The 14,762-nt window shown below is 43.4% G+C and overlaps 1 protein-coding gene across 5 annotated transcripts in view; it reads left to right on the top strand.

Annotated features, from left to right (window-relative positions):
• slc22a16 (solute carrier family 22 member 16) overlaps positions 1–14,762 on the top strand; it is a 108,600-nt gene that overhangs the window by 82,387 nt on the left and 11,451 nt on the right. For all 5 annotated transcript variants that reach the window (XM_085997808.1, XM_085997811.1, XM_085997810.1 and 2 more), the window contains 2 exons: positions 12,624–12,751; positions 14,125–14,234. In XM_085997808.1, the coding sequence (XP_085853934.1) occupies positions 12,624–12,751; positions 14,125–14,234 (238 nt within the window). The remainder of the gene's footprint in view (positions 1–12,623; positions 12,752–14,124; positions 14,235–14,762) is intronic.

The raw sequence follows: 14,762 nt of genomic DNA, 5'->3' as shown, positions 1-14,762 counted from the left end.
GCAAAGTCGAGGCCACTTCGCCGATATTCAGTTGCATCACCCTAAGAGGTTGCTGCTGCACTAAAACAGGCGATGCACGACTATCATTAGGCGCTAAGCCGGCAGCCCGGGGCGCTAACACCGGAAGTTGGGCGCAGGGCAGGTGCGGCGAGCTGCTGATTGCCGGCAGACACTCTGGCTCCGGTGAGCTCTTAAAGGGGGAGGGTGGATTAGTTTTTTTGACAGGCCGAGACTAGTGTATTTGTGTTTTTGGGGAGGGCTTCTCTCCATCATCCTCCTCCTCCTCCTCCCCCTCCCCCTCCTCCTCCTCCTCCTCCTTCGTCGTCGTCTCTCCTCGTGTCTCCTCCTCCTCCTGCTGCTGAAGGAGGGAGTGCCCTTTAATTTGCGCTCCCCGCGGCCCGCCTCGGCTGTGTACCGTTCCACGTCACAGTCGAATGGGGCGGCGCGAGTGAAGTTCCGGTTCCGGGCGCACAAAGGGCGTTGCACGACGAAATGACGTCATGAGCGCGCGCAATGACTTTGCGCCGGCGCTAACTGTCTACTGAAGTTGGGGCGAGGCGCAGATCGCGCTGCGCCCGGGCGCTAAGCGCCTAGCGCTCGAGATCTACTCCTCCTAAGGCGCTAACGGCTGGCGCAGCCAACTGAATTTCTAGGCCCTTTACTCTTATACTCAAATCCTCTTGTAATAAAGGTCAACATACCATTTGCATTCTTAATTGCTTGCTGTACCTGCGTGTTAACTTTGTGATTTGTGTACAAGGACACCCAGGTCCCTCTGAACACCAGCAGTTCCCAATCTCTCACCATTTAAAAAATACTCTGCTTTTCTATTTTTCCGACCAAAGTGGATAACTTCACATTTCTCCACATTATATTCCGTTTGCCATGTTCTTGCCCACTCACTTAGCCTGTCTATATCCCCTTGAAGCCTCTTTGCATCCTCCTCACAACTTACATTCCCACCTAGCTTTGTATCATCTTGGATATGCTACATTTGGTCCCCTCATCCAAATCATTGATAGATTGTGAATAGCTGAGGCCCAAGCACTGATCCTTGCAGTACCCCACTAGTTACAGCCTGCCAACCTGAAAATTTAAGTTTAAGACTCTAGTTTCGCAAGTCACTCTCAAACTTAATATGAAATTCTATATTATGATCTCTGCCCCAGAGCATCCTTTACTATGAGATTGCTAATTGAGCCTGTCTCATTACACAAGACAAGATCTAAAATAGCCTGTTCCCTAGTTGGTTCCATGACGTATTGTTCTAGGAAACTGTCCTGAGTGCATTCCATGAACTCGTCTGCCCAGACTACCTTTGCCAATTTGATTTGTCCAGTCTATATGAAGATTAAAGTCCCCCAAGATTATTGCATTACCTTTGTTGCAAACTCCTACTATTTCTTGATTAATATTCTGTCCAACGATATAGCTACTGTTAGGGAGCCTATATACTACTCCCACCAGTGTTTTCTGCCCCTTGTTATTCTTTAACTCCACCCATACTGATTCTACTTCCTGATCTTCCGAGCCGAGATCCTTTCTCTCTACTGTCCTTATGTCATCCTTTATTATCAGGACTACCCCCCCCCCCACTTCCAATCTGCCTGTCTTTTCAAAACATCAAGTACCCTGGAACATTTAGTTCCCAACCTTGGTCACCTTGCAACCAATTCTCTATAATGGCTATTAGATCAAACCCATTTATCTCTGTTTGTGCCAAAAGTTCGTCTATCTTGTTACGAATGCTTTGTGCATTCAGATAAAGAACCTCTAATTTAAATTTTTTAAACCATTATTCTCTGCTTTGACCTTATTCTCTGCTGTACTGCACTGTCCCTTCCTATCACACTCTGCTTATTTTTACCCAAATTGCTTCACTGTTCTATTGCCTTGACCTTTTTCTTAGATTTCTAAATTTCCACTCACCTGACCCCTTCCCCCCTCTTTTTTTTTTAGTTTAAAGCCCTAGCTACAACCCTAGTTATTCGATTCACCAGGACGCTGATCCCAGCCCGGTTTAAATGAAGCCCATCCGGACAGAACAGCTCCCTCTTTCCCCAGTACTGGTGCCAGTGCCCCATGAATTGAAACACCTTCTTCCCACACCATTCTTTGAGCCATGCATTTAACTCTCTGATCTGCTTGACCCTATACCAATTTGCGCGTGGCTCGGGTAGTAATCCAGAGATTATTACCCTTGAGGTTCTGCGTATTAATTTAGACCGTAGCTCCTCAAACTCCCTCAGTAGAACCTCATTCTTAGTTCTGTCTGTGTCGTTGGTTCCTACATGGACCACGACAACTGGATTCCCCCCCTCCCACTCCAATTTCTTCTCCAGCCGCAAGGAGATATCCTTAACCCTGGCACCGGGCAGGCAACACAGCCTTTGGGACTCTCTTTCGCTGCTGCAGAGAACAGTATCTATCCCCCTGACTATACTGTCCCCTACCACATTCCTTCCTTTTCCCCCCACTTGGATGGCCCCCTGTACCACGGTGCTGTGGTCAGTTTGCCCATCCTCCGTGCAAAAGATGTAGCAAATGGCTCTCACTTTTGCCGGTCTAAGAAACTGACAAGATCCTACAACAGCCTGAACTTGTCAGAAATGATTGACTGTCACAAGTGTTTAACTTTGCTCAAACTGAACTGTTCCTTTGTTCAAGTACACATGCTCTGGGGGCTGTTGCCTTGTTCAGGGTTTCCTAGCAGACATTACAGTAATCTTATTTCTGATATTGGGAATTTGCAGCTTTTGCAATTTGATGGCTCATCTCCATATGTCCTTGTGCATCAGCAGCTTGCTATTTGCACATTACCCTCCCCGAGCCTATGAGTGGCCCATTTATGTTCCAAACTTGCTAAGAATAGAACACATGTGACTGTTCATCCAAATGTTACATTTCAAGTGCATGCATAAGTATGGGGTATCTTGAAAGTTACTTAGCCTCCCCCACTCCCCTCATCCCCAGACGCATTCAGTTGTACTATGAAATTTATACGGTAATCCACACACCAGGACAGAAACAGACAGCTCTATCAATAGATCTTGGCTCATTCCTATAAATTCCATGCTTCTGCAGTGTAAGCAGAGGCCTGGAATGAAACTGGAATCCATCTTCAGTATGCAGCTCTTCTTTTCTTGCATCTATATACTTTATAGATCAGAGTACTTCCTAAATGGTGAAAAGCTAGAAGCAGTGGAGGTCCAAAGAGACTTGGTGGTCCATGTACATAGATCATTAAAATGTCATGGACAGGTACAAAAATAATCAAAAAGGCTAATGGAATGCTGGCCTCTATATCTAGAGTACAAGGGGTTACAAGTCATGCTGTAGCTATACAAAGCCCTGGTTAGAGCACACCTGGAGTACTGTGTTCAGTTCTGGGCACCACACCTTAGGAAGGATTGATTGGCATTGGAGGGAGTGCAGTGTAGATTTACTAGAATTATATCTGGACTCCAAGGGTTAAATTACAAGGAGAGATTACACAAACTAGGGTTGTATTCCCTGGAATTTAGAAGATTAAGGGGTGATTTGATTGAAGTTTTCAAGATATTAAGGAGAACTGATAGGGTAGATAGAGAGAAACTATTTCTGCTAGTTGGGAGTCTAGGGCTAGGGGGCATAGTCTAAAAAGTAAAGCCAGGCCTTTCAGGAGTCAAGTTAGGAAACATGTAAAGGGTGGTAGAAGTTTGGAACTCTCTTCTGCAAGCGGTAGTTGATGCTGGGTCAATTGTTAATTTTAAATCTGAGATTGATAGATTTCTGTTAACCAAAGTTATTAAGGGATATGGGGGAAAGATCAGCTATGATCTCATTGAATGGCAGAACAGGCTTGAGGGCTAAATGGCCTACTCCTGTTCCTATGTTTTTCTTCTTGTGCTCATCAGGAAGAAGTGTAAGAGTGCTGGACCATGGAATACTTTATCACCCATTATCAGCATCAGGCATTCCAAAGTTAGGTGTAACCTGAGTCTCTCTTCATTACTATCCCCAACAATGTGCCTTAACCCCCAACCTCAAGAGTACCACCCCAGCCATCTTTGTGACTCCTCTGCATGATATTGCCAGGGTCTGCACATAGAATCAAAAAATCATAGAATGATACAGCACAGAAGGCAATGATACGGCCCATCGTGCCTGTGCCAGCTCTTTGAAAAAGCTATCCAATTAGTCCCACTCCCCTGCTCTTTCCCCATAGCCCAGCAATTTTTTCCTTTTCAAGTATTTATCCAATTTCCTTTTGAAAGTTATTATTGAATCTGCTTCCACCACCCTTTCAGACAGTACATTTCAGATCATAACAACTTTGTGTAACATTTTTTTTCATTATGTCACCTCTGGTTCTTTTGCCAAGTACATTAAATCTGTATCCTCTGGTTACTGACCCTTCTGGCACTGGAAACAGTTTCTCCTTATTTACTCTATCAAAACTGTTCAAGATTTTGAATACCTCTATCAAATATCCCCTTAACCTTCTCTGTTCTAAGGAGAACAACCCCAGTTTCTCTAGCCTCTCCACATAACTAAAGTGTTTAATCACTGGTACCATTCTAGTACAGGAAACTTTGGTTTATCTGGAGGTTGTATGTCCGGAAACCTCGGTCTAACGGCAGAAATCAGCAGCCGTTTTGGTTAGGTTTTTTTTCTTCTAGCATTTTTTTTTTTTTTAACAGTCAGGCTCTGGAAAGCGTCTCTGTAGCTTAGCAACAGCTTCAGAAACGCTTCCAAGGTACGGGCCGAGTGTTTACAAGCTGTTGCTAAGCAACAGTGTTTGTTGTCAGATACGGAGATGAAAACCTCCGTATCCTTCAACATTAGCGCTGGTCTATCCGGAAGTTTTGATAGATCGGCAGCAGCTCGGTCCCGTCGGTGCCGGATATCGCGAAGTTTCCTGTACATCTTTTCTGCACCGTCTCCAAGGCCTTGACACCCTTCCTAAAGTGCCACATACTCCAGCTGGGGCCTAACCAGTGTTTTATATAGGTTTAGCATAACTTCCTTGCTTTTGTACTCGATGCCTCTATTTATAAAGCCAAGGATCCCACATGCCTTTTTAACAGCCATCTCAACTTGTCCTGCCACCTTCAAAGACTTGTGTACGTACACCCCCAGGTCTCTCTGTTCCTGCACCCTCTTTAACATTGTACTATTTAGTTTATATTGCCTCTCCTCATTCTTCCTAACAAAATGTATCACTTCACACTTCTCTGTGTTAAATTTCATCTGTCACGTGTCTGCCCATTTCACCAGTCTGTCTGTCCTCCTGAAGTCTGTTACTATCCTCCTCACTGTTTACTACATTTCAGAGTTTTGTGTCACCTGCAATCTTTAAAATGATGCCCTGTATGCCCAGGTCCAGGTCATTAATATATATCAAAAAAAGCAGTGGTCCCAACAGCGACTCCCGGGGGACACCACTGCATACTTTCCTCCACACTGGAAAAACAACCATTCACCACTACTCTCTGCTTCCTATCCCCAGCACCCTCGCCTGAGTCAGAAGGTTGTAGGTTCAAGTCCCACTTCAGAGATTTGGGCACAAAAATCTAGTCTGACACTCCAGTGCAGTACTGAGGGAGTTCTGTACTGTCGGAGGTGCCATCTTTCAGATGAGACATTAAACCGAAGCCCTGTCTGTTCTCTCAGCTGTACATAAAAGATCCCATGGCGCTATTTCGAAGAAGAGCAGGGAAGTTATCCCCGGCATCCTGGATAATATTTATTCCTCGATCAACATCACTAGAACAGATTATCTGGTTATTATCACATTGCTGTTTGTGCGACCTTGCTGTGTGCAAATTGGCTGCCGCGTTTCCTACATTACAGAAAGTACTTCGTTGGCCATGAAGTGCTTTGGGACATCGGTGGTCATGAAAGGTGCTATATAAATGCAAGTCTGTCTGTCTTGGCTAATTTTATATCCAAGCAGCCACTGTCCCTTTAATTTTGCTAACAAGTCCATTATGTGGGACTTTATCAAACACCTTTTGAAAGTCCATTCCACAACATCAACTGCACTGCCCACATCCACCCTCTCCGTTACTTCATCAAAGAACTCAATCAAGTTAGTCAAACACAATTTGCCTTTAACAAATTCATGCTGCCTTTCATTTATTAACCCATATTTTTCCAAGTGCCAATTAATTTTGAACCGGATTAATGTCTCTAAAAGTTCCCCTACCTCTGACATTAGGCTGACTGGCCTGTAGTTGCCAGGTTTATCCCTCTCCCTTTTCTGAGCAGGAGTGTAACATTTTCAATCCTTCAGTCCTCTGCAGCACTCCTGTATCTAAGGCGAATTGGAAGAATGTGGTCAGAGCCTCCGCCATTTCCACCCTTCCCTCAGCAACCTAGGATGCATCGCATCCAGACCAGGTGACTTTTGAGCGCTGCCAACCTTTTATCTCTCTATTTTTATCCTATCCAATTTCTTTACTACCTCCTCTGCTTAAAAAAAAAAATCTGAGAAGGCGCCTTTAAAGAGCTGAATGGGTTTGAAATATGGGCTCGAGTCCAAAAGTTGTCATTGTACAATATACAGCACTAAATTTATACTTTTTTCTAACTACTACCAAATTAGAACAAGGAGCCCTTTTACCTACTTGTGCACAGTTTCAAAATACATTTCCACTGAACAAAGCTAGATCGCAACAAAACAAGTGCTGGTTCATTTTTTGCTCAATGTGATCAAACTGCTGAATTCACATGAACTCAGGATTCTGTTCCATAGAAACATAGAAGATAGGAGCAGGAGTAGGCCATTCGGCCCTTCGAGCCTGCTCCGCCATTCAATGAGATCATGGCTGATCATCCAAATTCAGTACCCTGTCCCTGCCTTCTCCCCATATCCCTTGATCGCTTTAGCCTTAAGAAATATATCCAACTCCTTTTTGAATATATTTAATGAACTGGCCTCCACCGCCCTCTGTGGCAGAGAATTCCACAGGTTCACCACTCTCTGGGTGAAGAAATTCCTCCTCATTTCAGTCCTAAATGGCTTACCCCTTATCCTTAGACGATGACCCCTGGTTCTGGACTCCCCGGCCATCATAAACATCCTTCCTGCATCTAGTCTGTCCAGGCCTGACAGAATTTTATAGGTTTTGATGAGATCCCCTCTCAATCTTCTAAACTCCAGTGAGTATAAGCCCAATCGACACAATCTCTCCTCATACGTCATTCCTGCCATCCCAGGTATCAGTCTGGTGAATCTTCGCTGCACTCCTTCCATGGCAAGAACGTCCTTCCTCAGGTAAGGCGACCAAAACTGCACACAATACTCAAGGTGCGGTCTCACCAAGGCCCTGTACAACTGTAGCAAGACATCCTTGTTCCTGTACTCGCACCCTCTTGCTACGAAGGCCAACATACCATTTGCCTTCTTAACCGCCTGCTGCACCTGCATGCTTACCTTCAGCGACTGGTGCACAATAACACCCAGGTCTCTTTGCACTTCCCCTTCTCCCAATCTATTGCCATTCAAATAATAATCTGCCTTCCTGTTTTTGCCACCAAAGTGGATAACCTCACATTTATCCACATTATAGTGCATTTGCCATGTTTCTGCCCAATCACCCAATCTGTCCAAATCGTACTGGAGTTTCTCGACATCCTCCTCACAGCTTACCCTCCCACCCAGCTTTGTGTCGTCTGCAAATTTGGAGATATTACATCCAATTCCCTCGTCCAGATCATTAATATATATTGTGAACAGCTGGGGTCCTAGGACCGATCCTTGCGGTACCCCACTAGTCACTGCCTGCCACTTGGAAAATGACCCGTTTATTCCAACTCTCTGCCTTCTGTCCGCCAACCAGTTCTCGATCCAAGTCAGTACCTTGCCCCCAATCCCATGTGCCTTAATTTTGCACGCTAATCTCTTATGTGGGACCTTATCGAAAGCCTTCTGAAAGTCCAAATACACCACATCCACTGGTTCTCCCTTATCTATTTTACCAGTTACATCCTCAAAAAATTCCAGTAGATTAGTCAAGCATGATTTACCTTTGGTAAATCCATGTTGACTTTGTCTGATCCTGGCACTGCTTACCAAGTGCTCTGCTATTACATCTTTTATAATAGATTCTAGCATTTCCCCACTACCGATGTCAGGCTTACCGGTCTATAATTCCCCGCTTTTTCTCTACCACCTTTTTTGAATAGTGGGGTAACATTAGCCACCCTCCAATCCATGGGTACTGTTCCAGAGTCTATCGAGTTCTGGAAGATGACCAGCAATGCATCTACTATTTCTAGGGCCACTTCCTTAAGTACCCTGGGATGTAGATTATCAGGCCCTGGGGATTTATCGGCCTTCAGTCCCATCAATTTTCCTAACGCCATTTCCCTACAAATACTGATCTCTTTCAGTTCCACCCTTTCATCAGGCCCTATGTTCCCCGGCATCTCTGGGAGGTTATTTGTGTCCTCCTTTGTGAAGACAGAACCAAAGTATGAATTTAGTTCGTCTGCCATTTCTTTGTTTCCCATTATAAATTCCCCTGATTCTGACTGCAAGGGACCTACACTTGACTTCACCAATCTTTTTCTCTTCACATATCTATAAAAGCTTTTACAGTCAGTTTTTATGTTCCCTGCTAGCTTACTCTCATATTCTATTTTCCCTTTCTTAATTAATCCCTTTGTCCTCCTTTGTTGAATCCTAAACTGCTCCCAATCCTCAGGATTATTGCTTTTTCTGGCCAATTTATATGTCGTCTCTTTGGATCTTATGCTATCCCTAATTTCCCTTGTTAGCCACGGTTGAGTCACCTTTTTTGTTTTATTTTTATGTCAAACTGGGATGAACAAATTCTGTAGCTCATCCATTCGGTCTTTGAATGTTTGCCATTGCCTATCCACCGTCAACCCTTTGAGTGCCATTCCCCAACCAATCCTACCCAACTTGCTCCTCAGACCATCGTAGTTTCCTTTATTTAAATTGAGGACCCTAGTCTCTGAGTCAACTACTTCATTCTCCATCTTAATGAAGAATTCTATCATATTATGATCGCTCAGACCCAAGGGGCCTCATACAACAAGATTGCTAATTAATCCTTTCTCGTTACATAATACCCAGTCTAAAATGGCCTGATCTCTGGTTGGTTCCTTGACATATTGGTCCAGGAAACCATCCCGTAAACACTCCAGGAATTCCTCCTCGACAGTATTGTTACTAATTTGGTTGGCCCAATCTATATGTAGATTAAAGTCACCCATGATGACTGCTGTGCCCTTATTGCACGCTTCTTTAATTTCCCTTTTCATGCCATCCCCCAACCTCCGCCTTACTGTTGGGAGGTCTATATACCACTCCCACTAATGTTTTTTTCCCCTTAGTATTTCTCAATTCTACCCATACAGATTCCACATCATCTGAGCTAATACCCTTCATTACAATTGTATTAATCCCTTCTTTAACCAGTAATGCTACCCCACCTCCCTTTCCTTTTTGCCTATCTTTCCTGAATATCGAATACCCCTGGATGTTGAGTTCCCAGTCTTGGCCATCCTTGAGCCACGTTTCCGTAATCCCAACCAAATCATATTCGTTTACCTCTATTTGCGCAGCCAATTCGTCCACCTTATTACAAATGCTCCTATGCTCACCTACTGATCTATTAGCATTTTTAGATAAATGGAAAATATCTACTTTGAAACTTCACTCCATCATCCATTTTTCCTCACTAGTGTTCAGAATTTCACTTGACTGCCTAAATCCCCCCAGGGTGGATGTATCTGTACTGGTACATGGAACAGGTATAAAGTGATATACGATGCTGGCTTCATGGGGGCTGCTAAAGCCTATGGCTTGTTCTTCAGGGATGCTTAAGAAACAGAAGAATAATGTATGTTGGAATGCTGACAAAAAAGCACCAAACAGTTCTACATAGGTAGTGTGTGCCATGGTGGTTTGCTTTAATCATATGACGAGGGGAGGAATAACAAGAAAGGGATAGTACAAGTCCTGAACCACATCTAACATGGCCTGTTCACACTCATTTAAAGACCTCAACTGAGGGAAAACTCTTTCTTGTATTATGCACAACTTTATTCTGCAAGCAGAAAAGTAGTGATAAGATGTTGGAAGTTTAAAGGTAGAAAGAATTTGCATTTATATAAAACATTATTACATCCTCAGAACATCCCAAAGCACTTTACAGGCAATTAAACAGTTTTGAAATGCAGTCACTGTTACTATTTAGGCAAATTTGGCAGACATTTTGTGCAAGATCCTACAAACAGCAAATGAACTGAATGAACAGTTCATCTGTTTTGGTGGTGATGACTGAGGGAGAAATATTGACAAGGACACCAGGAGAACTCTGTGCTCATCAAATAGTGCCATGGGATCTTTTACATCCACCTGAACAGACAGCTGTTTAATGACTCATCTGAAAGATAACACTTAGAATGCAGCACTTCTGACTTGCATGTCAGCCTATATTATGTCTTGGAGTGGGGCTCAAAGGTGAGAGTGCTACCATTGAGCCAAGCTAACATATTGAGGAGCATACGGAAGAGTCAGTACGAAGTGGCCATCCTGCATCACGAGTTACGGGAGTAACTGAACAGTCATAATGTAGGTTATTTGTAAAGCTTGCTTTGTGGGGTCACCTTTACAAATGGTCATGCATCAACAGTTGCAGTTTGAAGTGGCAAAATAAGTTGTGCCCAACTGAAGTATAGGCATGCATGTGAAGCTTGGAAAGTGCTATTTTCTGAGGGCTGGGCTTGCAGCTTCAGTCAAGGAGTACAGTAAAAGGTTAAGAGGAAACTGTTATTGGCCTACTGGCAGAGCTAGGTTTGGCTGACTGCTGGGGTTGTACTCAAGATTTGGCCAACTTGGCAGGAAGGGGGCCGAGCTAGGAACTGGGGAATGCTGATTATACCTAGTCCGAAGGCAGAAGTGGAAACCCTGCAGACCGAACCTGGGGCCTGAAGACAGGTGACAGAGATTCCTGGGAGAAAAATGGAGGCGGTCCTCCAAAGCTATATTGGACAATCTCAAAATGATGGGGTGGGGGGCAGGGTCATGAAACTCCCCCCACACTGACTCTGCTGCTATAGTAGCCTGAATTATTTTCCCCTTTTAATTGATATGGTACAGTGTTGGTTAGCTTTACCTTGGCAGACTTGCTGAGGCGAATAAAGTTTTTTTTTCTGTATCTGCTTCCAGGTTGTCTGGACACCTGACACTGCTTTTATCCTGACAGCTATCCATTAGCCAAACAACCAGTGCATGGCTGCTGAGAGGAAGATGCCCTGAGATGGCAAAGGGGACAGTCCTCCTTTGCTACACTTCTTCTGCCAGCACCTCCAAGCATGCTTCTGAAAATGGAACAGATTTGCTCCTTCCTGAAGTCATTTCTCCTCCTTTTCCCAGCAACAATTCATGTATCCCTTTTAAGGTCACCAGTAGTTCATGTAGTTTCCCACCTTCCCCCAGCTAAGAGTGAGCTCTTCCAGACCCAATCCAAACCAGAAATGTACAGTGTATATATAATCAGGCCCATGTTGGAAAGTCCTCTGAGGTCCGTCAGTATTCTCACAACAAGCACAAAGCTTACCTTTCCATTATAGCCAGTGGCAATTTCTTTCCCAAAATGGAAAAGTTCCCCTCTAAGTTGCACAATCATAAAAGTGATTTAAACATTTATGAATATACAAAGTAAACAAGGTACAGTACTGTACTTCAGTATGGAAGCAGTAAAACCATATGCAAGCACTGTTGGCAAAGAACTCCCAAGTTTCTAATTCAGATTTAGTTATAAAAATACACTGAGGAACAGTGCGCACTCGTTGTCTAGTTGGATTGTTAGACTTCCATGAACTATTTACAAACACATTTTATATTTGTATTTACTACAAATCTTAATTTCAGTTGCTATTTAGCAGCTGGTCTCCATACGAGGATAAAAAAGTTGTTGAAATATAGCAACTTCTTGTTCCATTTCATTACACACAAGCTTAACTCCTTTGATTCTAGCTTTCTTATCTAAACAATCTAGATGGCTTTAAAATAGAAAATCCTTGAAATAAACAGCCTATGAGTCAGCATCTGTAAGGAGAAAAAGCTATTGATGTTTAGGATGTGAACCCTTCAGAATCGCTTTTTATATATTTCAAATATCTGTCTTGGCATCACGTGTAAAATATGTGAATATGAACAAAACTGGCTTATTTAACCATAAAACAAGTTACTTATTATGTTTTGTATTTTTCATCCTTCTCAACTCCCAAATAAATTCTTTAGCAGTCATATTTACTTGAACATGGTTGATGAATTTGGCTGTCTCCATGTTTGAATGTTAAGCTACTACTGAAAAGACCTAATCTTGACAGGTGTGTGGTTGTGATCCCTCTTAGCAGTTTAACCAATCTTAGTCGTGCTACATTGGGTGTCAGAGCATTTCCCACAGGGAAGGATCAACCCAGAGCACACTCATCTACCTCAGAATATAATGTACCTGTGGCATAGACAGATCAAGAAAAGGGGAAAAAGGAAAAAATACCTTTTAAAAAGAACTTTGTGTGTACTTATTGAATAACTCCTCCAGTTGCTTACCAGTATGTGGCCAATGCCTTATCTATAACTATGTACCCATTGACAGGTGCGGTGGAAATTCCTTCCTATATTGTTGCTTGTTTTGTGATGGACAGACTGGGAAGAAGAAATACATTAGCACCATCCCTCTTCCTGGCTGGCATAGCCTGTATTCTCACCATGGTGATTCCTCAGGTGAGGTTCTCAGACTTCCTTTTCTTCAAAAGCTAATCTGGAACTGAAATTGCGACTTTATTAGAAATCGACATTTAGAGGAGGAGGAGAAATTCCGCATCGTTTTGCCTGTTTTTTGGGCCTAAAATTAACATTGGGGAGACCAATTTTGGGTCACAATCTCCCCCAGAAGTGCACCGGTGTCCAGGGCACCGGCCTGAAATGGACATTAGGTGCCTTGCATATGCAAATTGTGGTTCCCAACGTCGCTTTGGATGAAAGTCCAATTTCTTGGCCAGAAGCTCTAATCATATATAACACAATGCTACACTGGTGGGTATTAATTACACAACCTTTGGAGCGAGAGGCTAGGGAAACGGACACTGGGGTGGGTGGATTCCTCTTAGCAAAAAATGGGAGATGCATATTGTCTGTAACTAAAATTATAGTCTCAGAAATCAAACATTTTGAAGCTGTGTTCCTACGATTTCAATAATGGCTCACTAATTACAAAAATTGTGTGATTAAGACGTACCTGCATAGCATTGTATTTTATAAGTTTACAGCTTCTGTTATAGCCTAAAATGGGCAATAACAAATCACTAGCCTGTTTCACACCCTGACATATTTTCTTCTCCCTCTGACTCGAAAAGAGAACCAAGTGTGCCAACTCCACAAAGATACACCCACGGTGGTGGTCCAATGGAGCGGTAGGCGCCAGTCTAATACATTGTATTAATGCCATGTTACATAGTCCAGTGTGTGTCATGACTGCCATTGATAACTAGTAATTGGCACAAGTATGAGCCCTTAGGATCTTTGTTTATTGGGTTCTTTTGAGTTTTGAAGAAAACCTGAAATTGCATTTCTGTTGTCACCAGTTTAACCTGGTTGATGCAGCTGGGGGAAAGAGACCCAAGGAGTAAATTGTTAAACTTTTTTTTAAACTATTCTTGTGGGGTCAGGAGGAGCAAGAGTACTTCTGCTCCTCTGGACCCCACAAGGAAAGTTTAGTCACGATTGCAAGGCCCTCCTGAAACCCCCTTTGTGCAACTTATCTGAATGCCGGGGACCATTCCCTTAGTCCCTGCCAGCGGCCTCCTGCCGTCTGACATTCCACTCCCGCCCAACAGCCAGGTGCCGCTTCACACTGGTTTCGGGTGATCAACCAACAGGCAGATGAGGCCCGGGAGTTAATATCACCCGAGTTAGTCAGTTCCCTTCGTTTATGGAATTAATTCATACTTGACAGCCGAGTATCTTCCTCATGTGTGGAGACGTATCTGGCCTTCCTGACTTATCTTATGGCTGAGATGAGGAAGTTGTCAGTGAAAATTAATTTCAGGTAATGTTTATGGGGGAAGTGACACTGAGAATCTTTTCTATTTATACAGGACATTGAGGCTCTGTCTATCACTGTCAGCATGATTGGAAAGTTTGCCATAGCTCTGGCATTTGGACTGATTTACCTGTACACCGCTGAGCTGTACCCTACTATAATACGGTAAGTGGCACAAATATAGGGCTCCAAATGCTTCGAGTTAGGTTACACTATAAAAGAGTATGGTATGAAGCTACACTATTTACCATGCCATGACTTTCTATGGAATATTGGTAGTCTGTTGAAATAAAATGGTGAATGGAGGATAATTGCCGTAAAAGCTCCTGAAAAGTTAATTGGTAGCAGAAAAAGAACACTGCAGGTGGCCTGAAGATAGTTCACTGATTTTCTTACTAAGCTCCTTTTAAACCTCCTTCTGTATACAGCTTAGTGTCTAGTGACCCTGAACGGCCATTATATATGGGCGGGAACAGCACTGTGCATACTGCAGGCTGGAATGTCAGGAAGTTGGATGCACTCTGAAATGATACCACCCAGCCTTACTTTTAATTCCATGAAGCACAAAGTTCCCAATGAGGAGCTAGAATTATTAATTTATGAGGCTACTAGCCACAAGAATCTGCTATTTGGGTGTCTCGATCTCAATGAGTGGGAGGTTCCTCAAGATTTTCCATGCCTGGAAATATGGGC

Source organism: Somniosus microcephalus, chromosome 9, assembly GCF_052327205.1.
Source record: "Somniosus microcephalus isolate GS21.2 chromosome 9, FLI_Smic_1.0, whole genome shotgun sequence".
NCBI classification, from domain to species: domain Eukaryota; kingdom Metazoa; phylum Chordata; class Chondrichthyes; order Squaliformes; family Somniosidae; genus Somniosus; species Somniosus microcephalus.
This window is presented reverse-complemented; position numbering and strand designations above follow the sequence as displayed.